The 23,887-nt window shown below is 39.1% G+C and overlaps 1 protein-coding gene across 1 annotated transcript in view; it reads right to left on the bottom strand.

Annotated features, from left to right (window-relative positions):
- XRCC5 (X-ray repair cross complementing 5) overlaps window positions 1-20,524 on the bottom strand; it is an 81,543-nt gene extending 61,019 nt beyond the window's left edge. Inside the window, exons 1-9 of the mRNA XM_064485150.1 lie at window positions 20,385-20,524; window positions 16,834-16,947; window positions 13,846-14,029; window positions 12,737-12,785; window positions 11,679-11,801; window positions 8,558-8,749; window positions 5,649-5,763; window positions 4,381-4,519; window positions 1,445-1,557 (exon numbers count right to left, since the gene is read on the bottom strand). Coding sequence (XP_064341220.1) covers window positions 1,445-1,557; window positions 4,381-4,519; window positions 5,649-5,763; window positions 8,558-8,749; window positions 11,679-11,801; window positions 12,737-12,785; window positions 13,846-14,029; window positions 16,834-16,947; window positions 20,385-20,405 — 1,050 coding nt within the window. The 5' untranslated portion in view covers window positions 20,406-20,524. The remainder of the gene's footprint in view (window positions 1-1,444; window positions 1,558-4,380; window positions 4,520-5,648; window positions 5,764-8,557; window positions 8,750-11,678; window positions 11,802-12,736; window positions 12,786-13,845; window positions 14,030-16,833; window positions 16,948-20,384) is intronic.
- Window positions 20,525-23,887: the final 3,363 nt, after the last annotated feature.

Here is a 23,887-nt window from a genome sequence, read left to right as displayed (position 1 = left end):
CTTTTCTGCCTATCTGGAATTAGACAGAGCCAATTCCCAATAGGCCAGTTTCTACAAATAGATCTGAATGGACATTCTGTTTCAATGAAAAATTCATTATTAACCATAAGTTTTAAGTTTATACACCTCCCCAAATGAGTAACTTTAGAGAAAAGTACATCTAGTGTAATTTCTTGGAGAATTGTTAGAGACTTTCAACTTCCAAAAAGTATTTATTACCACTATTAAAATGTACTGACTTTGAGTAAATATTCTCAGTTTTGGGCTAATGAGTCTTAAAAATGTATCTAACAGTTTTGGCATATAATGAAAAACATTCTCCTCAACTGCACTGACTTACTCTAACACTGAGTCACACAGGGATTATATGCTTAGTGCAACATGAAGAAGTTCAAATTCGATATATTGGGTAATATTTATTTTTATTATAATTCTCACTTGAGTCTTCTAGAACCAACAAAAACCTCTTCATCCCTCCAGAGCCTGAAAAGATGCACTTTCTACTTATTCACTCTCATTGGTTGCCTACCTCAAGAACATTTCACCTAAGACCTCTGGGAATCTTTAATGACCCTTTCTAGGATAGAATATGGTATCCCATGGCCTTCAGTGAGTTACTACATGTCCCACTATGTCTATTTTGTATCTCTGCATTGCTGTCTAAAAAATATATAACTTATGAACAAGTTTCAGACCTTAGACCTCTTTGTTGGGCATTGAGAAGAAGGGTGACTGGCATAAATCAATGATATTCAAAGAGGTCTATGGTCATGTAAAACCCAGCTAGACTTTCATTCTTATAAAACACTCCAGTACACATAACAGTTTGGAGACAGCAATACAATAACAAAGAACTGGATGCTATTTCTTTAAGACGGCTAAGAGCTACGACCGGCAGCAAAGCTAAGTGACTTTTAATTGAATCTATTCTTCTGATTCATGCTGACTTCTCTATATCTTGGATTTTATCTTCAAAAATCAAAGATATCGGAAGGGTATAGCTCAGTGGTAGAGGGCATGCTTAGCATTCACCAGGTCCTGAGTTCAATTCCCATTAAATCCTCCATTAAAATAAACAAATAAACCTAATTACCTCCCCTCACAAAACAAAAACAAACAAAACTCAAAGACAGAAATACTTCAGACCTGAGGGGGAGGGTAGAGCTCAGTGGTAGAGATCTGGGATTCAATCCCCACTACCTCCATTAAAACAAACAAATAAACAAACTAATAGTAAGTAAATAGACCTAATGACCGCCTCCCCCAAAATAAATAAAATTAAAAATTAAAAGAAAAAGAAATACTCCAGACCACATTTTAGAAAAACTTTAAGTGAAATAAATATATATTATAAACAAAAAGCCCAATCAAAAGCTACCATCTCCAATAATAATGAGAAAAAGCTCCTTTGTTTTGTTTACGATTAGTAGAATGAGCGCTGTACCTGAGAAGATCTACAAAATCCCAAAACAGAGAAGCACTTCCCCTCCGATTTATATTTCATTTGCTCCTGATCCACTTTAGAGAAAGGAATGATATCACTCCCATAGCGAAACCCTAGAGAACAAGAGAAGAGCATCTGTTAAGCATATGGGGCCTCATTTTCTACAAGCTGAAATTGGCCCTACACATGTATTAACAATACATGCACACTCCGGATCAAGCCTCCATATACTGTCCCCTGGGACCAGATTTCTGCCCCTTATGACCAATGGGGAAAAAGCAGCAGATTCACAAACAACATACACAATATAGAAATGATTAAAATCTAATTATATTTTTTAAGGAGCATATTCTGCAATCTAGTTACACTAATGATTCTCCAGCCTAGAAGAAAGAATGCAGCAAATGTAATGTGCTAGTTATCCTCCAAAGATAAACCGTGGTTGAGTAAAGGACAGTCATGATTTGTAAACATAATAACAAGAACACACTCATTCAGAAACCTGGAGACCCACAGAGAAAAATGCACACAGGAAATTTTCAGGACAAAATGTTCTCAAAGATGCATGCTGGAGATATACAAATGCCTAATGGAAGAAGCCAAAATTCTTCCATTTAGAAACATTCAACTGATAAGTTGGATATTTTTCTGCATTTAAATGTATTTTGTTTCTGGGAATGGATTATCTACTTTTTTTCTTTTTAATTACTTAGGTTATTCATACAGATAAAGGCTCTTGGCTCCTTAAAAAAAATTCCAACCCTGTTCCAAGGCCTCTGCTCTATGCAATGTCATGTCCTTTTAATATATAGTCTTACAAGTTTAGTGGGGAGAAGGATCATCAAAATCCAAGGATTCTGACCTAGGGCAAATGAAAAGCACATGCATCTTTACCCCAAGAAACAAAGAAACGTGTGTGGTTGAGGGTAGACTCTGTGATTCAGTGTTTATTAGTTCCTTTTGCATTGTTCATGCCATGTATTTAATTAAAAAGAAAGTATCTATTTTCACATATGTCTTTTTTAAAAAGCTGACGATAAAAACAAAAATTTCAACAAAAAATTAAGAGGGATACATATGGCACATAATTAAACATGGTATCTAAACCAAATGTTTTTCAAGACATCTTACTTGAATTGTTTAACAGTAACCTGAAAATTCAGACTAAAACTGGCTTATGTTTTCTGGTTCATCTATTTAAAGAAAATCAGTAACTCTAACTTTTACACATGGCAAAAAGTAAAGAACAGACTACAACATAATACGGCCATATTTCTTTGCTCATATACTAGTCCATCTAAGAGTGGAGGGCAGACAAAGGAAGTTTGTGAGTAACTGTAAAAAAGAGAGAAAAGCTGCACACCTATGCTCTTTGAACTGAAACGTTTAACACTTCCCTTTCCATTACTCCACCAATACATTTGCTTCTTGCCTAAGATAACCAGAGCTGCTTTCTTCACCTGCAACCAAAAGAATCAGCACCCTCATCACTAGTCCCTTCTCCTTCCAACCCATCCTATACCCAGATATCATATTAATCTTCCTAAAACACAGCCCCAGTGACACTCTGCTCCTCAAAACTTACAGACAGCTCCATGTTGCTTTCAAAATTAAGCATAAACTCTTCAGTCTATCATTCAAAGCCCTTCCTAATTTAGAATAGTTTGTAGAAACACAGACTCTGCAGTAGGACAGTCCTGGGTTCAAATTCTGCCAGTTGTTAACTATGTGACCTTGCCTACGTTAATGTCTTTCAGCCTTGATTCCGTTACTGATAAAATGGAAACAAGATTGCCAACTTTAGTGGTTGTTGTGAAGATTAAAAGAGAAAATGCAGGCTGTCTATCAGATACTATCTAGAGTACGAATCTGCGTATGCCCAATACACCCACCCAACTATGCAGTATCACTGAGAAGGCCCTCTGCTTTCCTGGTCTTATGCCCTTAATCATGCTATGCTTCCTATGACAGGCCAGTCATTATACTAGAATCAAATGACTAGCAAGTAATGGAGCCATGATTCTAACCAAGGCCTGACTCCAAAATTTCTGTTCTTAACTACACTTACTACTGAGTTGAATTAAAGAATTAGTAAAGATTCTGGGGTGTTATTCACATTCTAAACATAATCCATCAGGAGAGAAAAAGGAGTTATAATCACCATTGCCTTTAATTACTCTCCCAACCCCCTTACAACTCCTGCAACATACACAAATATACACTAATACTGCAATACAGTGTCACAGATGAAAGGAGTTTTTTTCAAGGCTTGCAAATTAAAATTATACAGAGTAGCACACAGTTTGGCGATAAATTTTTTAAAAGACCCTGGTTTCTACATTAACCATCATTTGGTATCTTATCATTTTAGCTCCTGAACATTCAGATACTCCCAGCCAGTTTCTAAGCCATCTGGATAGAGATGCCATCTAGATACACTATGCAGATCAAATAGGTGTAAATATATAAAGTACAACTCTAAAGATCCCAGTGAACATAAAGCAATATGACAAACAGAGAGGATTTTTCTTATCCTCTTAATTCCTTAAGGAAGCCAATCTGGCAGGATGTAAGACCTGAAAATGGCATTCAGAAAAATGATCATCATGGAAGTCAAAGATAAACCGAAAAACCTGCTACAGTCACATTAATATAAGCATTCTCCTAGCTAGTAAGCTTCAGACTTTAAAACAAAGCCAAGTATCAAGTCCTGTCACTTGAGACATTTAAAACCCACAGAGACGAATGCCCGAGTGTACTTCTGCCTCAGAACCATCCTGCCTAAGACCCAATAGATGAGCTAAAGGACCCAGTGTCTCAGGGTCCCCTCCAGATGGCTGTGTCTCTCAACAAATAACAATATAAAACCTAGTCTGCTTCACATCATCTTGAAGAAAATCTTTGAGGCAGAAGTGAAACTCTCACTGGCATAATACCTTGAATAGTATCCTCTTTCGGAACTTCAGTTTCATCATCATCATTCAAGCAAAAAACTGTTTCTTTTCGTATATCTTCTTTTTTTAGGGTTCTTGCATCTACAACTGTCCAAGACTTTTTAGTTTTCTCCTGAAGAATCTGATTTCCAAAAGAAAAATAAAGGGAAAACAAGGAAAGCTAGGATTCTGAATGACAAAAGATAAAAACCTAATATACTCTCTGCTTTACAGAAAAAAAAATCCAGAACAATTACTCTAGCTACACTGTCATCTCTTGCCTACTGTGGAAATTTTAGTTTATCTTATAATTCTTTCTATATTTCACTTTTTCCCAGGGTAATCCATAGATAAATATCTGTAGCTATTCCAACACTCTCTATACAAAACCTCCAGATTTTGTATTTTGTTATCACAGTTTTCTAATAGAGAAGAAAGGGAAAGCAGGCAGAAATCAATAAGGAAATATGAAAAAGAGACTAGGAAAAAAAAAAAGGAAGGAAGGAGACTAAATTTTTATTCCCAGGGATGCTATTCTAGACTTGATGGAACCCAAAATAAAGAAGTACCTCCATGGTTTTCATGCATGTAATGTGTTTTGGAATTAAGTCTTTGAACATATAAAAAACATGTTTTCATGTATTTATTTTGTACATTTAAAGAAAAAAGGCAAGGAGGGCCAGGTGGAGGCATGAGCCACGAACTTATACTCAAACTGGAATTTTATCAAATAATTATCAAGAGCAACTCATTTTTAAAATGTGCTATTATGTACAAATGTACATACATTACAAAAAGTAATGTCACACTAACAAGTTAACATCTTTTGATATCTCATAGATGTTGTTACTATCAGATCATTAATAAATGAATTAGATGTGACTGAGTTTTCAAAACGCTGAACTTATCTCTGGTGTGTATCTGTATTTCTGCTATGATACTACAATGACACAACTTAATGCATTTCATTTTCTCTCTTTAAAAGAGAAAGAGAGAACGAGAAAGGCCTGAAACTCATGATTAACGATCAGCTGTCAAAGGAGAGAAAGAGAGAGCAGGGAATCAACCTCTATTATAGACAATTCTTAAAACTTCCTCTCCTACCATGCCTTTCACATAAAAGCTAAACAGAGATGAAATGAACAGGGAGAGTAGTTAGAGAAGTAGTAATTATGGCTTTGAGTAACCCACACATGAACTGTCAGTTCCTTATATAAGTATATTTGTCTGCCTGGTAACATTTCTTTAAAAAACATGTACCTACCACTTACCGATTTATAAGCCACAATCTTTATAGACAAATTGGAGCCAATGGTCAGTTGACAATGCCAGGGCACGGAAGACCTCTCAGTTTTCTTAAAGACACACAGTTGCCTCAGACTCTCACTTAATAAAGAAAAATGTATGATGAAAGCAACAATTTTAAAACGTTAGCCTGTGTTGGATGTTGCATTTAGTTTTCTAGAATGAGAAGTGAGATGTTGATTATATAAAGAGAGGAACAGCAGAGGATGGCAAGGAAAACTTGTGGCAACCATCAGCTGGGAAAGAGCCAGAATATAAATGAGCTGGCTTAGGAGCAATGAGCTGAATTCCTTTACTGTCAAGTGAAACAGAACATCTCTATCTTCCCCTATTCAATCTTTTCTTTCAACTCAGCCAGTTGTTCTTAACACTCTTTTCAGGACCAAGGACACTGTGAGGATATGATAAAGGCACATTCATAAATCAGTTTGTACACACCAACTCCCTGAAAACCAAGGACCTGAGGATAAAAAGCCCTGCTCTAGGATATCAAAGGGTGAGCACCATCCTATAACATCACTGTTCACAACTCTGTAATTCTTTAGTTAATTTCAATTCTCTTAAACAAAAGATAAAAGGTGTATATGCAAACAATGAAGAAAGTTAAATAATGACTCTCCGTGGGCTAAAGAACTTAAAAGTCTATGTTCAGTCTTAAAGTAAAGCAGATAACTCTAGATTTCTTACTGGGCAGGAAGAGGAATTGGGAAGTAGCAAACACAATGTAGAGTACTACTTCATTTGAATACTAGTGAAGATCAATTCTATTTTCATCTGGTCCCTAATCAAACACAACAGAGGAAATTATAGGAGATGGGTGGAATTTGTGGTATTTGCTAAGGATTATGTGACATTACTCACAGTTGTGGACAAAGAGGTCTCAAGAGACTCCAATTTTCATACATAATTTACAAGGATAGTAGATATTCTACCTGATACCCTTCTCCAAAGCTTATGGTACATCTTGACTTTGGATTCACTGGGGAGTGAATAGGTATGAAACCAAGTCTTACCTGTCTCATGCGACATTGCCAGTCCAAGTATAAGTCAGTCTAAAACTATCAAGCGGTTTGGATTCTGTTCCAGGTGAAATTCTAAAGACCAGTATCTTATATGTAACAGCTGAGAACAACTGGATGAGCTCTGCACTAGATCTGAACCTCCCCAATTAGAAGTCAAGTTACCTTTCTCTATTGGTCTTCTAGATGAGGACAAGTCTAGTCCAGTGTTGTCCTGCACAACTCTGTGCAATGAGTGAAACGTTCTATTTCTAACTGTGCCTGTCCAATAGTTTAGTGAGCACTTGAACTAATGACGAGTGTGACTGAGGGACTAGATTTTTTATTTTACTTAATTTTAATGAATTTAAATTTAAATAGCCACGTGTGGATAATGGGTAATATATTGGATGGCAAAGTGCTGGTCCACATCTTCATGGCAGACTTAAATCCAAGCAGCTTCAAATTGCTAGGACAACAAATAGTAATTTTCCTCCTTGCTATGTTATAGGAAAATAAACTTTTTTTAATGGCAATTTTAGTGGCCTATAATTCTTCTCTATAATATGGTGAATATGTTATCTTAAGATATGTATTCCCACATTAAAGCAAGCCATGTCCAAATTTGAAAGAATAAATAAAGGAACACATATTCGCATGCATTGCAGTAAGAACACACACTATGACAAGAAATGTTACTTTACAGGATTCCTCACTGATTCTTTTGCCAACCCCTTGGGAAATTACAATTCAATTTCCGAAATTCCCATTTACCTGCAATTTTTCAAAAGTATGTATAATTAGAAAATCAGGATGTATTGCTTGTCAAGTACAGCTCCCCACAAATATTCAAAAATTGTGACTGAGAAGAAAAATTAGAGCATATATACATTACAGTTACTCCAAAAATATCTGTTGAAACTTTACTTCAATTGAACCTTTACTTCAATTAAGAACTTTGCTTAAAATGCTTATATTTTCTGTCTTTATTGATAAACTAGAATGAATTCTTTAACATTAAGTGGTATTATCCCTAAGAGTCTGAAAATCCACAATCCGTGCCTTGTGGTAAAGTATCCTGTTGCCACTTTTACCAAATCTGGCCCCTCAAAACATACTGTTCTAGATGCTATGGACCCCTTTCAGGTTCTTTGCTCAAAATAAGCATATATCCAATTCTAACCAAGAATAACATGGATAAAGGAGACTGTCTCTCCCACAGTCTCTAACTGCATGGCTGAGAAAAGCAGCTTGCTTTATTGCTCTATGGTCCTTCAGGGATTACACATTTCTTAAATCATTTTGCCTTTACGAAGCCCACAGAAATAAGTAGGTTATAAATTCTTAACATTTTCGGTCTTTTTTGTTTGGTTTTGTTTTGTTTTGCCTTACAAAACTATTTTGTGACCAGTTTTTTAAAAAATCACTATATTACAGTATACTGCCTCCCAAAACCTCAGAGGATAAGAATATATTATTATCTCAGATCTGACATTACTTTTTATAATTAAGAATATTTTCAAGTGGATAAAAAGGGAGGGCCCAAGAAATGTGCCCCGAGCTTGGCACAAAGAAGAAATCTACCACCTCATCATTAAAAATTTGACTTGTTAAATCTTTTGTGGTATCTATATATTTCCAAACTCCACTGCCGCAGTCCTAGAAATAAACAAGAAATCTTGTGCCAACAACACAAACTTAAAAAAGGGACTAGGGGCTGGTGTACCATTTCCTTAATAAAAATTGGAATATATATTAAAGAATAACTGCTAATTCAAGAGTGGCCCCGGAAAGGAAAAGCATTAGGGAGTCTTCTGATCAAAAGAGAAATTATTCTGCTTACAACTAAAAGTTGTAACAATGTTTTCACTTCTTACCTGAAGGAATAAATTTCATCCAGCCCATCTTCACCTTCTAAAGACATCATCACCTTTTTCACCATCTGAATACCTTCTTTTTGCTGCTCGGTAATCCCTTTCAGAGGAAAGGAGGGCCCGTGGTGGTCCAAGCTCAGGTTGCCATCTCCCCTGTCCCCAGTTCCATCTTCTTTGTCAACTGGAAAAGGCAAGCTATCAGGGAAAGATCAGCAGTAGTTAAGAAGACAAGCTCTGAAGACAAATACTAACCTGGATTCTAATCCTGTGACTGTCTCTCACTAACTATGAGAAAATGGGCATGTCAGTCAACCAGCCTCTTTGAGCTCTACATTCCTCAACTGTCACACTTATCTAACCTTAGCCAGCATCCTGTCAATTTCAAGTCACCTAAGCCTCTTTGGTTTGGCTTCTATGGGGGAAATTTATTGGCTTACATAACCAAATAATTTAAAGAGAAAAGGCTGCACATGGCCTTAGGATGACTCGACCTGGTTTCAAACACCACAAGGATTTTGTGACCCTCTCACTCTCTATCTCTGTATTTCATCATCATTTGCCTCTTTGTTGGCCTCGCTCTCTCAGACTGGCTTCCTCCACACTGCTTCTGAACACATTCAAGCTCATAATGTCCAACTCCACTATTAAAGAGGGACTGAGGGTTTAACCCTCTACTCTGCAATTCAAAAGAATAAGGAATCAGTGGTAGCCTGGGGCCAGATCTAGAAGATGTCAGCTTTCATTCAAGCCATGAGGTTAAAGAGTAGGAAGGAAGGCTTCCTCGAAAAAAGGTTGGGTGGATGATATTCTAGGCAGATAAAAAGAAATAAATAAATGCCCATTAACGACCTCTCAAAGTTTTTATAAAGATTCATAAGAGATTGTATATAAAATACTTTGTTATCATCATTATTTTTAGATAGAGAATTCCTATACAGAAATCAATTGCCAGAAATAAGTAAAACCAATGTTGTTCTTGTGTTTCACTCCAGTTGTTTGACTAAAACGAGACTAAAAATACACTGAAATTATCAGTCATAGGAATATTCAATAATCAATATACAAATTGAAAAGTCAACCAAGCACATTTTATGATAATACCCTATATGGCACTTTATAAATGCTGTCACGTAAACAATCTAATTTCATCGTTTTATGTTACATAGAGATTTCTATCTCCATTTTCTAAAAGGAAACTGAGCTGCAGAGATGAAATAATTTGGCCAAGGCCACACAGCTAATAAGTGATGGAGCAAAGACTCAGTCATCTGACTGAAAGAACAAGGTTCTTTCCCCTGCAGCGTATAACCTTACTCTGTCCCTGGAAACCCAAACATCTGAATTCAGCAATCTTTTCAGTTTACTCAACATGACTTGTTGGTCACCCCTACGCAGATGGTTATTTTTAAGGTGATTTCTCTTATCATTTTATTTGCTATCCTTAAAACAGAGCTTCCTGGTTACATTCTTCCTACATATTCTTAGCATGACAGATGTGCACGTCCTGTGTTACATGAAAAAGGGCTTCCGGGGAGCAGAGTATGGCAGACACTTTGGGTTTGCATCAGACTACTGCTGTTTCCATAGCATCAGCCAGGAAGAAAGGATGAATCACATGAAAATGAAGGGTCAGGAAGTTATCCTGAAAAAAGAAGTTACAGTGACAGTTCTTTCCACCCTGTATTAGACCAGAAATAAACTTTCTCAGTAGTCGGTAGAAGAAACTAAAAACGAGGTCCAAGGGACAAGCCTGCACAGGACACAGTGCTTCTTTGACCTGTTGGCATTTTTTTAGTCCAACTAGAACAATCAGTCATACATGGGACTCACCAAACAATAAAACCAAAAACTAACTTGCATACTACAGGTTTGGAGCAAAGGAAGAAGGGCATTATGCAAGAAAAAATACAACTAGTCTAATGACAAGCAAGTGGAAGAAAAGGCTACAGTTTCCTCTTCAGCACTCAGTGTTGCTCACACACTGAAAGTAGCCCTTTCCAACGACATTGACAGAAGTGCAGGATGCTTCAACCATGTAAAGGCATCCAAGATTATGAACAGGGAATAGAAGCCGAGTTGGGCTTTTGAAGTGCTGAGAAGCCCTACACTCAATAAGAAGAGAAGACTCACTTAAAAAGCACTTAATTTCTCTGAAGTACCATCTTAACGAGTATCAGTTCAATGGGTTATTCTGAACTATTTTTCTACAGTTCTGCAGAAAGGAGATGCCCTTCAGCAATCTTAAGAGGTACATACATGCAAGAGAGGTTCTTAATTCCCCACGGCAGGCATTTTAAAGAAGCCGAAGGCTTACCACTCAAAGCTGAGACTTTTTGGTAGAGCTCTCGATCTGAAAAATGAGTGTCCCCAGAAGACTAATAATTCAACATTCTGTACTATCACTCTGCTTTTACCAAAAATAGGACAAGAAAAAACAGGTTTCAGATGCAGCAGGAAGGATTAATGTCGTGAAAAGAACTTTCTGTGAGGGATAAAGAAAGCAAATGCCTGGAGGAGAAATTCAAGTTTTTGGGGGAGGAGGGAATCTCTTCCCAACAAACTGAAATAAATGTCCCCCTAAATTTGTATACTTTATCTGTAAATATTCAAAAGCAAATTACATTTTATATATGTCTATGTATCCTTTAGATCTGAGAAAGAGTTAAAAATAAGCATGTGTTTAAAATGATACCCAAGTTGATATTCCTCCCTATCCTAAAAATATCTACTGTCTTTAAGACACAGCTCTCTAGGCTGTTTAAGGAAAGACACCAGCAACCTGGTAACTGGGTGAAGTCTTCTATGCAGGCATGAGATGAACTGAACGCCCTTAAAAGATTCCACTAATTCCTCAGTTCTGTGAGTCCAAGAACTGCACAAATAATCTGCTACTGGGCTGAATTTCATTTCACTGTGACTCTCATCCCTTTATCAACAAAACTCAGAAGAGTTCCTGGGACACAGACAGTAATCAGTGAATGTTGGCTGAGGTCAATAATCTGACAGATTCTGACTCAAGAGCAAAAACAGAAGGCTCCTGGGAGCCAAATGCTCTACGAAGGGTCCCACTCACTGATTCCGAGAGAACAGGATTTCTCTACAAACGCTATTCTTATGGTCTTACAAGAATTGTAGGGAGATGCCGGATTTCTTCAAGTTATGAATTATAACATCCAGCTGATCTTTGCTGAACGGGCTGCTGAGGTCAGTGAACACTTCAATATGCTTCTTATTAAACTTCTTTCCTCTAAAAAAGAGAGTTATCACATTAAGAAATCATTCTCTGGAATTATTTCCTACAAACTCAAAAGTACTGGGTTGCTGAGCTGAAAAAGGGTAAGGAATGAATCTAGCCCTGTTAACAAATGTGATTACCTTCTAGAAGTCCATGTGTTGTTGATGTTTAGCTAAGTTTCTACTAAGCACGTAATCAACCAAGTGGTAACTCACACTTTCAACTTCTTAGGGAAAATTTCTGAGCATTATGGAAATATTACTTCCCCGATTTCATAACTCTAATTTCAGTTAAAGATGTGGTCACTATGATAAAAAAGGATCCCCTTCCATCCTCCACATATGCAGAATGTAAAGAATGTAAACAAGGAATTCTCCCAAGGTATTATAATTACGGCCTTGCAAGGGTTCACTTTTCAAACACCTTGGTCTGATTTCACACACAGGGCTAATGGCAGGATTTTGCACAGGATGTACAGAGACTGAGAAATGATAATACAAATTTCAGCCTGAGATTTTAGTACAAATGCTTTTCCTAACAGGGTGTGTGTGTGTGTGTGCGTATTTGAAGACACACATTTTAAAGGCACAGTAATTAAATAAGTAATAAGCTAGGAAGCTGGCCAGAGTTACTATGCATTTAATTTCAATAACGTATGGACCATAACGCTTAGTATTTTTTACAAGTCCTGCTGGTTAGCTTAAGTCAAAAAGGAAGAAAAAGGAAATAAGCCAAACATTAATTTTCCCCAGAGAAGTTCCACGAAGTATAGCCCTTCCTCTTTCTAAACTTTTTAAAAAGAAAGGCTGAACTCTTATCAAATGCCTTTTTAGCCATGCAAACATGCAACTTGATTAACAATGAATCATACAGTGCACTGAATACAACAACCCATACAATTCTTGCAGAAAGGCTCATTTCCAACTCTCTTCAGCTGAGACACTTACATGGTTTCTCGTTGAATCAAATCCATGCACACAATAAGGGCATCCAGGACTCAGCTAGTTAAGGGCAGAAGGTAACACCAAAAAGTCCCTTTATTCCAAGAACATGCAACTTTTTTTCAGTGAAATTCAACAGTGCTAGAAATTGTGGACACTGAGCTGACTGTGTAATGATTTAAAAAGGACTTGAAAACAGTAAGGACCTACTGTAGAGCACAGGAAACAATATTCAATATCTTGTAATAGCCTATAATGAAAAAGAATATGAAAAGGAATATATATGTGCATAACTGAATCACAATGCTGTACACCAGAAATTAACACAACACTGTAAACTGACTATACTTCAATTAAAAAAATTAAAAAATTAAAAGTACCTGCCCAAGTGCCCTTCTTCCAAAGTTTATTTCACTAACATACATTCATATATGCTATATATCAAAGTACACATCTTGAAACATATAACCAGGAAAAATAAAAGAAACCAAAAGGTAATCTAACATGTCCCATTTAACCAAAAATTATGACGCCATTTTACAGTATCTAGAGCCCACGTTTTGTGATTACAGTCTACTCCTAAGTATGAAGTGAGCCATAATGTAGCATTTGTAAATCACTCCCAGCACAGCAGCACCTCCTAGTGATCAAGGATGGTACTACTGTTTAGTAAAAGGAGAAAAATGCCTTAAAATCAGGACACCTATGGAAGAAATTGGAAGTCTTACAGTTTAGGTATCAATGTGATTTTTGACATAAAAATATCTTCCATCCAGAAAGGCTAGGCGAAAGCTAGTGCTATATTCTTCCCAAAATATCTTCTCTATGTCCAAACATTTCTAAGCATCACCACTACCAAACCCTCCGCACATGGTCAATACACACATATACCCCCTAGTATCTTCCCCTTCGAAACCTCCCAGCCTCTGTCATTAGCACAGAGAAGGGGCACCCAACCAAACCTAATTAATCGCACATTAGATCCTGACATGTCCTGGGAGCCAAAAATGTCCATAAAGTCAGAGCTGGGACTCAGAAAACCTCATCAAACTAGATTACTATTCCCCAGATTGAAGGAAATTTCTTAAGAGACTTCTCTGGCTGAAAAAGGATACAGTCAGCTTGTTGAGAACCTGGCTGGATTTTGTTTTCAATGTCCTCCAGCAAGTCAAAATCCGGTAGCAACAGGTGTCTGTGCACTGTGATGTTCTGATACTGATCCTCACCAGCCAGGGCATTCTTGGTGTCGTCTGTACCAAAAAGGACTAATGCAATCTCATCCTTGCTCTCAGCAAACACCTAGACAAGGATGTTAAAAGGCTGAAAATCATATATTACCACCTAGAAACCATCAGATATTTAACCTTCAGGGAGCAAGACAACCATACCTCCCTATGGCAGGTCCCTGGGGCCACTGTCAACAACAGAATTGGGCTAATTGGCCCATGGGACTGATGGACAGAGAAAATTCCCAGGTTTTAAGACCTCTTCATTGACCATAGGTCCTATCCTTCATTTCAGTACAATCTGTGGTGGAGGAATGGGAGGGTGATGACTTCCCACCCTCTTGATGACCTTCACCCAAATCAGACTCTAATTCTCAGTGATGACTAAGTATGGATAATTTGAAAAGATTTTCGTCTGTCTTTCTGGAATGACTAGCCAGTGTTTAAATTTTCCAGAAGTTAAAAAATATATCTGTTGGTTCATATTCTCTATCTCAGCAATTTCACTTACAGGGATAAATACTATGGAGAAATTCTTGCACATGTACACAAGGAGACAATGGACAAGAAAGTTCAAGTTTACTTCAGCACCACTTATAACTGGGCAAAACTGGAAACTAACTATCACTCAACCAGAGAATGTAAAAACACATTGCAAAATATTGATACAATGGAATATTACAGCTCAGTAAAAAAAAAAAAAAAAGAATAAATCTCAAAAACATAAGGTTGAGAAAAAATAAGTTGTGGAATGATACGTACCACATCATACCATTACATACACTTTTGAGAGCATCATGCAATACGACATAGTATTTATAAAAACACTTACATCCAAAGTATAAAATGTATGTGACAATAGGTATGAAAATCTGAGGAAAGAAGAGGGCTGGGGAGGGATACACAAGGGGTTTCAAGTTAATCTGTAATATTTTACATTTTAAGAAAAAAGGAGAAAAAGAAATCAAACAAATAGAACTTTCAGACTGTAGGGCACTAGACAATGGGAAAATAGCTTTCCATTATATTATTCTCTGTATTTTCCCCTTTTATGAAACATTTCATAATGAAAACAAAAAATAGTATGTGACACAAAGGGCAGTCCTGTCCCCACCTACTTACTAACAGAAGCCTCTTACATCAGTGAGGTGAACGCTGTGAGGGCAGAGGACAGAACTGTCATTCTTCATTGCTGCATGGTCTGTTAAATTTCCCAGTCTGGTAACAAGTCCAGCTACAACTGCCAGTTGTCCATAGGGAAAAGGTCCCAGCTACTGGGGTTCAAACATGGCCAGCACACCAGTGGGGCAGGCCTGCTAGAATTCCATCTGCCTCCTGGACAAGACTTCACCTTAGGGCAAGGTGATCTTGCTCAACAACAACAAAACCTCAGTGAGGGCAAGGAAGGAAGTTTGACTGCAGTGTGGGTTCTGTCTCCCAGCCTTCCAGAGTCACTCAGACTCCTATGCAAGGAGCAGAATCAAAAAGAAAACCTGAAAGCACTGCTTCTCTTTTTTAGAAAAGCTATACTACATTGGGGCACAGCAGCACTATCCGAATGCACATTACTATAACCAAAAATCGGGTCAAAGGCATCCTCTTCCTCGAGACTTTAAGGACTCCAGATTATCAGAATCTGTTAAACTTCAGGATGACCGGTAGGAGGTAACAGTGTCCAGTAGAAAAGGCAACCCCCAGAAGAAATAGCAGAAGTGTCCAGGAGGAGCAGCAGTACCCAGTGAATGAATCAGAACTTCGTGGACTTGGCAGTCAGAGCAGGCAGAAAGGGCAGAAATTAATAATAATAATAAAACACAGAGTGTTTACAATATGTTAAGTACTATTCTAAGCACTTTATCTACATTAAGAATTTTTTTCTCAAAATAACCCTACGCAAGAGGTATATTATTTTCCCCTACTTGGCACATGGGACACTGAGGCAGTGTGGTAGAAAGTCTCGAAGATGGTCACCATCCATTCCTTCTCTCCCAGTATTTGGAGAATATTCCTTAAAACCACAGGGGAGTCCAATTCCCGCCCGCCACTCCCTGCGCCCCTCCCCCAATATGAGCTGGCTGAGTGAATTGCTTGATTAATAGAAGGTGGCAGAAATGGCTTTCTGGGATTAAAGCTAGGTCACAGAAAGCCATATAAGCATGTCTCTTCGAAATCCACTCTTGGGACACACTTCCTTAAAATCAGCTGCTATACTGTGAGAATCCTAAGCCACATGAAGAGGCCACGTGTAAGGGTTCTGGGGACAGTCCCAGCTGCACTCACAGCCACCAGAAGGCATGCCAGCCATGGGAGTGAGCCATCTCGGACGTAAGTTTGGCCCCATGAACCTTCCTGACTCAGCCCCAGCTGACTGCACTGGCACAAGAGGCCTTAGAGAGAATCACCCAACTGAGCCACCCAGTCATCTCCTAGAACCATGAGACATGAGTTTTTTAAAATGTCATTTAAGATACTAAGCATGGGGATAGTCTGTAACCAGGAAACTGTAACTGGAATAGCACACAGCAGTTGAAAGACTGATTCAAGATCACAAAGTTAGTAAGGGACGTGGCAGAGCAAGGAGTCAAACCCAGGCCATCTGGCTCCAGAAATTATACTTTTAAACATTACTTTACATTGCTTCATGTTTCTGAGAAAAGCTGTAATATCCAGTGGAGGAGCCAAAATGAGAGAAGAAAAAAATACCAGGTTCTAGTATTTGCTCACTAGCTTTGCATGTGAGCAGATATAAGAATGACTCCTCAGATTCCTAACAACACTGAGGGCGAACACTGTAAGGAGGCTGGTATCTGCATTACTAAATGGAGGCAACAAGCAGTTGACGACGAGTTACAAGCTCAAGACCAATCCGAAACTTACCTGTCGCTGCACAAACATGGTCATCACCTTCTTTGCTAGTTCAAATGGGGATCCTCCCCCAGGAGAGGAGTTACTCATGGCAAAGCCCACATCCATACACAGCACCACAGCTGCCTAGAAACAAAGTCCCAGAGTGTGTGAGAAAACATTACTAATGGTCACTAAAAAAAGAAGCAAAAGAGATGCATCCTTTGCTTATGCCACTCATAGAACTTGCACTGATAGTCAGGAGATGGGTGATAAAGGGAGGGGAGGGTTCTATTCAGATGATGTATGTAAGACATACCGATTTTCACCATGGAGAAACTTTAAATAGCCCTAATATTTCCTAAAACCTAGAAAGTATCTGCCAGAACAGGTGCATGCTCCAGGTAGCTGCTCCTTTGGCCTGAGCCCAAGATTAAATCCACGGGACGCAGATCTGAAAATAACCTGCAGGCCAGAGCTAAGACCAGCCCAGCTGAGCTCAAACAAAATACATCAGCCCAAATGCAGTTTAAGCACGAGAATGATGCTTCTGCTGTAAGCCACTGATTTGAGGTACAGCTTCTTCTCCAGCATTTTTGTGGCAGTAGGTAGGGACTGTCACAATATGTATGTGTTAAAATGATACACCCAACAATTTGAATCAGTTTGTAAGTTCAGGATCTAAAACAAAGCTAAGACACCAAATCTACTCTAGTTGGGGACACACATATAAATAACACCAGCACAATATTCCATGACAGAGGCATACAGTGGGTGCCATGGCAGCACACATGAGGGGCATCTACCCAAGACCAGTGGAAAAACAGAGGACGGGTAAGGAGGCAGAAAGACTTCTTGGATATGATCCTTGGGTGGATCTTTTTTTTTTTCATCCAATTAAAAAATTTTATTTTTTCATTTCTAGGGGTTTGGGGGGGTAATTAGGTTTGTTTGTTTGTTTGTTTATTTAATGGAGGTAGTGGGGGTTGAACCCAGGACTTCGTGCTAAGTACACACTCTACCACTGAACTATATACCCTCCTCACCTTGGATGACATGACAGTCATGTGAATGAGGGGAGTTTTAGGCAGAGGGAACCAAATAAGGACACCTAACCATTAGCTAGCAACTGTGTATGCAGAGGACTAAGGAAACAGGGCAAATATAAACTAAGAGAAATATGGATACATGTCAAGTTCTGTACTTGGAATTCAAAATTTAACTGAATATGGGCTAGAGGACACCTGAATAAATAGCGACTCACGATTTCAGGGTGGATTATAAACTGACATTTTAAAATGTCACCACTATGACATGGCTACAGTACTACACTCCCCACACCTACTTTATTGCATCCTGTAAAATATTTTAGGTTGCATCGATTTTAAGGAAGGAAAAGAAAGGTCTTATGGTGAAAAAAGACTAGATTAGCAATCTGGAGACCTGGTATCCAGTCATTATCAAGTAGCTGAGCCCTTGGATATGTCACTTAACCTCACTGTTAATTCATGGAGGCAGGAAGCAGTTGTTGGACTAGATGAGATCTAAGGTCTTTTCCAGAGTTAACGTTCTTTGATTCTGACTGACAGTCTCACCTGTGCTTTGTACTGATCAGACCACAATTGACAAATGATGAGCAGTTCTCATTGTCGCATCTTCTGAGAAAGACTAATTACAAATGAACACAAAATGAGCAGATTAGGAGAATATGTGACATGAAGAACAGGAGGGAAAACTGGCTATTTGAGCCAGAAGAGCAGCTTTAGGGGAATGATTGTTACCCTCATACTGCTCTGCAAGAGAGAGAACAGGCTCCACAGATGGAAGTTATAGGGATACTGGTTTGACTCCATATAAAGGAGAAAAAAAAAATAGTATTTAGAAGTGATCAATGAAAGAACTACTATTTTCTGAAGGAGTGATTGCCTAACCATAGAATTATCTGAAAAACCTGGATGAGTTCCTATCAGGGATGTTATAGATGATTTCCAATTTGGTGGTATCTCAGGCAAGGCAATACACGGCAAAACTATTTAGGTTTTTCCCTAGTTTACCAAGAACGGAGCATAATGCACTTATACTAAGAGATTTCCTGAGTATAAATAACATGTTTGGAGAAAAGGTGGTAATAAACAACTATAAAACTCCTTTGATAGCAATAAAATTTACATCCCATAGTTTCAATGCTCTAAGCATAAGAATCTTAAAAAAGTGAAGTGTCTTCAAATATGCTGCTGCATTTATTTAACACATGTTCATATGAGCCACCTTTAAACCAGAAAACTCTAAATGAGAGGACTAAAGGTCTTTTGCCAGGAATCTGGTACCCAAAAATAGCATCAAAAGGTTTCACAGCATGGAACTTGTCTGAAAGCAGAAGAATGGTCTATATAATACTTCAAGCTCCTTTTTGGCTGCAGTAAGAAAACCCAGGAAAAAGAAACTGGGCAATAAAGCAACACTGCATTTATGTATTGAAGCAATACAGGCTGTCAGAATTTTCCTGCAAGTCCACCTGCCATAAACAGTGGCTCCATTAGAGCAGCAAAGTTTTCAGCAGCTGGAAGAGGAACAAAGGAGGTGAGTGACATATGTTCCTAATCATTTTTAATCAACGTTTCCCGACGCGGAATTGAGAGGACTAGGAATCAGTGATTCAAACTCCTATCTTGTTTATCTGTATATGAGATGCCTAGTAAAATACCTAATGAATGAATCAACTCCCTGGAACACATCTCCCTCTAGTGACCCTTCAAAGACAAATACTCTCTGCCTGTATTTTAAAAATCATTGTTAAAATTCATCATAATGTTATTAATCTGGGACAATTAGGGTCATAGATTCCTAGTAACAGAGACATTCTCCAGGGCTCTGAAAGCAGACAGCCTACGTTCAAATCCGTGTTCCACCACTTACGGACGAGGTGAGCTTGAGCTAATCACTTTACTTACTGCCTCACTTTTCTCACCTGTAAACTGGGGATAATAGTTTTCAACTCATGAGATTGTTGTGAAGAATAAATGAGACAGGAATAAAGTGTTTAGATCAGTGCCTTACCAGAGTTAAGTTTTCAATAAATGTGAAACATTTGATTATTATAGAGGTAATAACAGGGCGTTTTATACTTCAAGTTATTTTACTCACAATCCCTCTCTGAAGTTTTACAAAGCTGTGCGATAGGTGTTTATCGTGGCTAACTTCCATTCTTACAGATTTTCAAAACCCGGGCTCAGAAGTAACAGAGGAGTCGGAGGAAGGGGGTAGGCTGGGATACAGGTACGGAGGGGAGGCGGAGTGGGCTGGAAGGCCGGAGGAGGCCAGATGGAGAGGAAATGAGAAGATGGGAGGGCTGACGAGGCGGCGGGGGGTGGAGAGTGGGCGAGGGTCAAGTTCAGGTCTTCAGACTCCAAATCCCCAGCTTTCTCACAGCGCATCCCTGGATCCCGGCCTTCCGGACCCAGGCCACCACCATCATCTCCCCTCCCCACTCCTGGGCACCGCCGTGATCCCATGATTCCCACTTCCGAACCACCTTTTCCGGAAGCCCCGGCACTACCAAGGACCAAGCCAAATTATCTTTCTACCTTATTCCCCGACCGCGCCATATTGCAGGTCCGCAAGCGCCCGTTCGCCTCTTCCGAGTGGGAACCTGCGGCGCCGAAACTCAGTTCCGCCGGACTAAGGGCCGGAGAGTCGCAGAAAGGGCCGCTTCCCGCCGAGCCTGGAAGGGGCGGGGAAACGCTGCGTTGACGCCCTGAGCATGCGCAGATCCCCTGCGTTCCGAGCTGTTGGAGAAGCTTTCCGGTTTTCCAGCTTCGTCTAAGTATCTAGAGCTGCTTTGCTAGGAATCACGTCTCCAAAAGATTCACTTCCCTTTTCTTTTACTGAGAATAATACCTACAGCGTTTTGTGTCAGCGATCTGGAGTTAGATTTCCCCGAATATGAGCATGAATCCATAAAGTCACATAACTTCTCTAAAAGTCTGTTTCTTCTCGAAAGAGGGAAAACAAAAGACTTAACAGATGTGATGATCTTGGAGCCGAAGCCTGAAGAAAAGGTAGTTTTCCAGACAATCAAAAGTGGAAAGAGCATACTTCCCTGAAGAGGAGATGGGATGTATAAAGACCTGGAGACATGAAACAGCATCTGCTAAGGATCTCCCAGTACTTTGGCGCTAGCTTGTAAGGGAGGAAGTGAGGTTTAGTTCTAGAAGACAAATCTAGAGATGTTCTAGGAGTGGCAGCTGTCAGTTACAGTGCCCCGACACTTGCCACTCCTTTTTAAAAGGAAACTGTCCACCTGCAGACCTTGGGCCTTTGAGCGAGGTGAACCCAAACTGAACCTTGCACAGAAAAGGCAACTTACTATACCAGATGATCCACAGGCTGACAGCTGATTGGACAGAGGGTGTGGCAACTTGCAAAGTGTCTGCAAACCTCTGCCCAACCTAGGAAATTAAGTCCAATCAGATTATCTCCCACTTGAAAGTTGGACCTGGGACAAGCAGAAACTGAAGCTGGAAAAATGAGAAGAGAGGCGTCTTGAGAGAGCCGAAGTGCATTTATATAAATAAATGCACTGAAGCAGGGGAGTCAGACATTTTCAGACTGCTCTGAGAGCCAAGAAGTTTCATCAAGCTTTTGATTCAAACTCAAGGAGTTCTTTTAAAGCTGAAATATTATTTTTAAAGTATTTTTTATGTGACAGGTCATAAAATTACTAGAGCATCATTATAGTGAAGGAAATTTTCATGCATTATGTCCATGATTTTATCTCGTATGTAGTCTCTGTTTTCTTCTCTTTTTACTCTCCTTCTTCCCCTCTCTTTCTCATACCACGCACCCTTCAGTGCAGATTTGTTTTCTGGGAGAAATTTTAAAAATTCTGGTACTTGTGCTTGTTTGCATCTCTGCTGTCCTTATAGAAGTCTTTAAAATCATCCACTTCCAGGCAACTAGGCAGCCAGGGTGCTGAGAACGGATATGGACTTTAAGCACTGCTTCTCCTGGCAAAAACCTCCATTAATCAAGGATGAGGGGGCAAGCATTACTATTGTGACAGGCTAGGTGGCAACTCTGTTCATCCTCCACAGCAAAAGGATGCTGGCTTTGTTGGTTCTGTTTCTTCCTGTGAGTTCAGGATCCGTTTGTATTTGTGTGATACAGAATTGGGTGGAAAGGAGGAGGATGAGGTGATGGGTTCTGGCTGGTAGGGGAGAAGGGGCTTTTTGGACAGAAAGAAATGTGCATGGGAACCACTGTGGCATATGAGGGAAATGGATGAAATAAGAAAAGGAGAATGATATTGTTATTTTGATGGCCCCCAATAACCATGCTTCCCAGCATTCACTTCCTTATATAGACCCTTCCCCTTGAATCTGGGCTGAATTTGGAACCCAGTTTCACCAGTAAAATGTAGTGCAAGTGACACTGAGCCAGTTCTGGGCGAAAGCCTTCAGAGTACCTGGTAGATTTGGTTTTTTCACTCTAGTAGGAGCCAAATGCCATGTATAAAGACTGACTACCATGAGACTGCATGCTATGAAAGCCCAACCTAGCCACATGGGAAGCCACATGGAAGAGCACTATTAAGCACTGACTGTGTTCCTCCCAAGTACATATGTTAAAGTCTTAACACCCAGTGTGATGGTATTTGGATATGGGACCTCTGGGAGATAATTAAAATTAAAAGAGATAACGAGGGTGGGCCCCCATGATAGGATTAGTGCCATTATAAAAAGAGAGTTTGTGGGCTTGCATTCACATCCCCTGCTTCCCACTGGCCATTTGCATCAAGAAGAGATCAGATGAATACACAGAGAAGGCAACCAGCTACAACCTTATCGTGCTCAACCCAACCATGTTGGCACCCTGATCTCAGACTTGCAGCCTCTAGAACTGTAAGAAAGTAAATTTCTATTGTGTAAGCCACCCAGTCTATGGTATTTGTTATGGCAGCCTTAGTAAACTAATACAAGCGCTGAGCACCAACAGCCCAATGGGTACACCTAGATGACAGCACCAATTTGGCAGCAGTGTAGGCAAGGCCATCCTCCTGCATCTCCAAGGGAGCTGTCCCAGCACTAGAGACACTGAGTAGAAACCAATCATCTCCACCAAGCTCTGCCCCAGTAAGTCAAACGATTGTTACTTTAATCCACTGAGTTTTAGGTGTCACACAGCAAGAGATAACTGAAATAGGAGGGATATTTTAAACTCTTGCTGTAGTGTAGACTATGCATCCCTTCAGGGTAGTTAATAAAGGCGAGTAAAGAATTTTACTTATTTTGAAACTACAATTTATGTTGCTGGAATGTGTTTTGAGTTTGATATTGCTCTGAGAGTGAACTGTGTAAGTGATGCATTCATGAGCATTATGCAAAATAAAAATGTGCACTTTGTATCCTGACAGAGGTATGATAATGGTTATATGGACAATTGGAAAAGTTAGATTAAAATCTAATAGGGTACAGATATGGAATAAAAGTTTATATACCAGAAAGATGTGAATAGTGATATACCATGTTCTATGAGACTTTATTTTATTTTTTTACATTTTTATTGAGTTATCGTCATTTTACAATGTTGTGTCAAATTCCAGTGTATCTATGTAATTTTAAAATACTATTTTTAAAAAGTATAAAATGCTTGTTAAAAATAATGAAAGAAGACAATTTTGATGATACAAGCAAATGTTATTTAACACTATGAAGCAGACATAGCATTCTTCCATTTAAAGAACTGCAAAATGAGAGAAATGGAGGAAGGTTTTATAGGACAGATAATAAAGAACAAGGAAGAGAGAAATAGGAAATATCTGATTGGCTGCAGCCACATAGTCAGCATTGTTTGGAATGAGAAGAACGAGGAAATAAGTTCAGAGCCCAGAATTGGCTTGCTGTTTGGGGATTGGCTGACTGAATATACAGTTGGCTCACTGCATCCATGGGTTGGGCATCCCCAGGCTCAACCAACTGTGCATAAAATTTAGTCTCTGGTTTGTTGAATTCAAAAATGCAGACCCACAGACACGGAAGACCAACTGCACTATGCCATTTTATATAAGGACTTGAGCATCCATGGATTT

Source organism: Camelus dromedarius, chromosome 4, assembly GCF_036321535.1.
Source record: "Camelus dromedarius isolate mCamDro1 chromosome 4, mCamDro1.pat, whole genome shotgun sequence".
Lineage (NCBI taxonomy): Eukaryota > Metazoa > Chordata > Mammalia > Artiodactyla > Camelidae > Camelus > Camelus dromedarius.
This window is presented reverse-complemented; position numbering and strand designations above follow the sequence as displayed.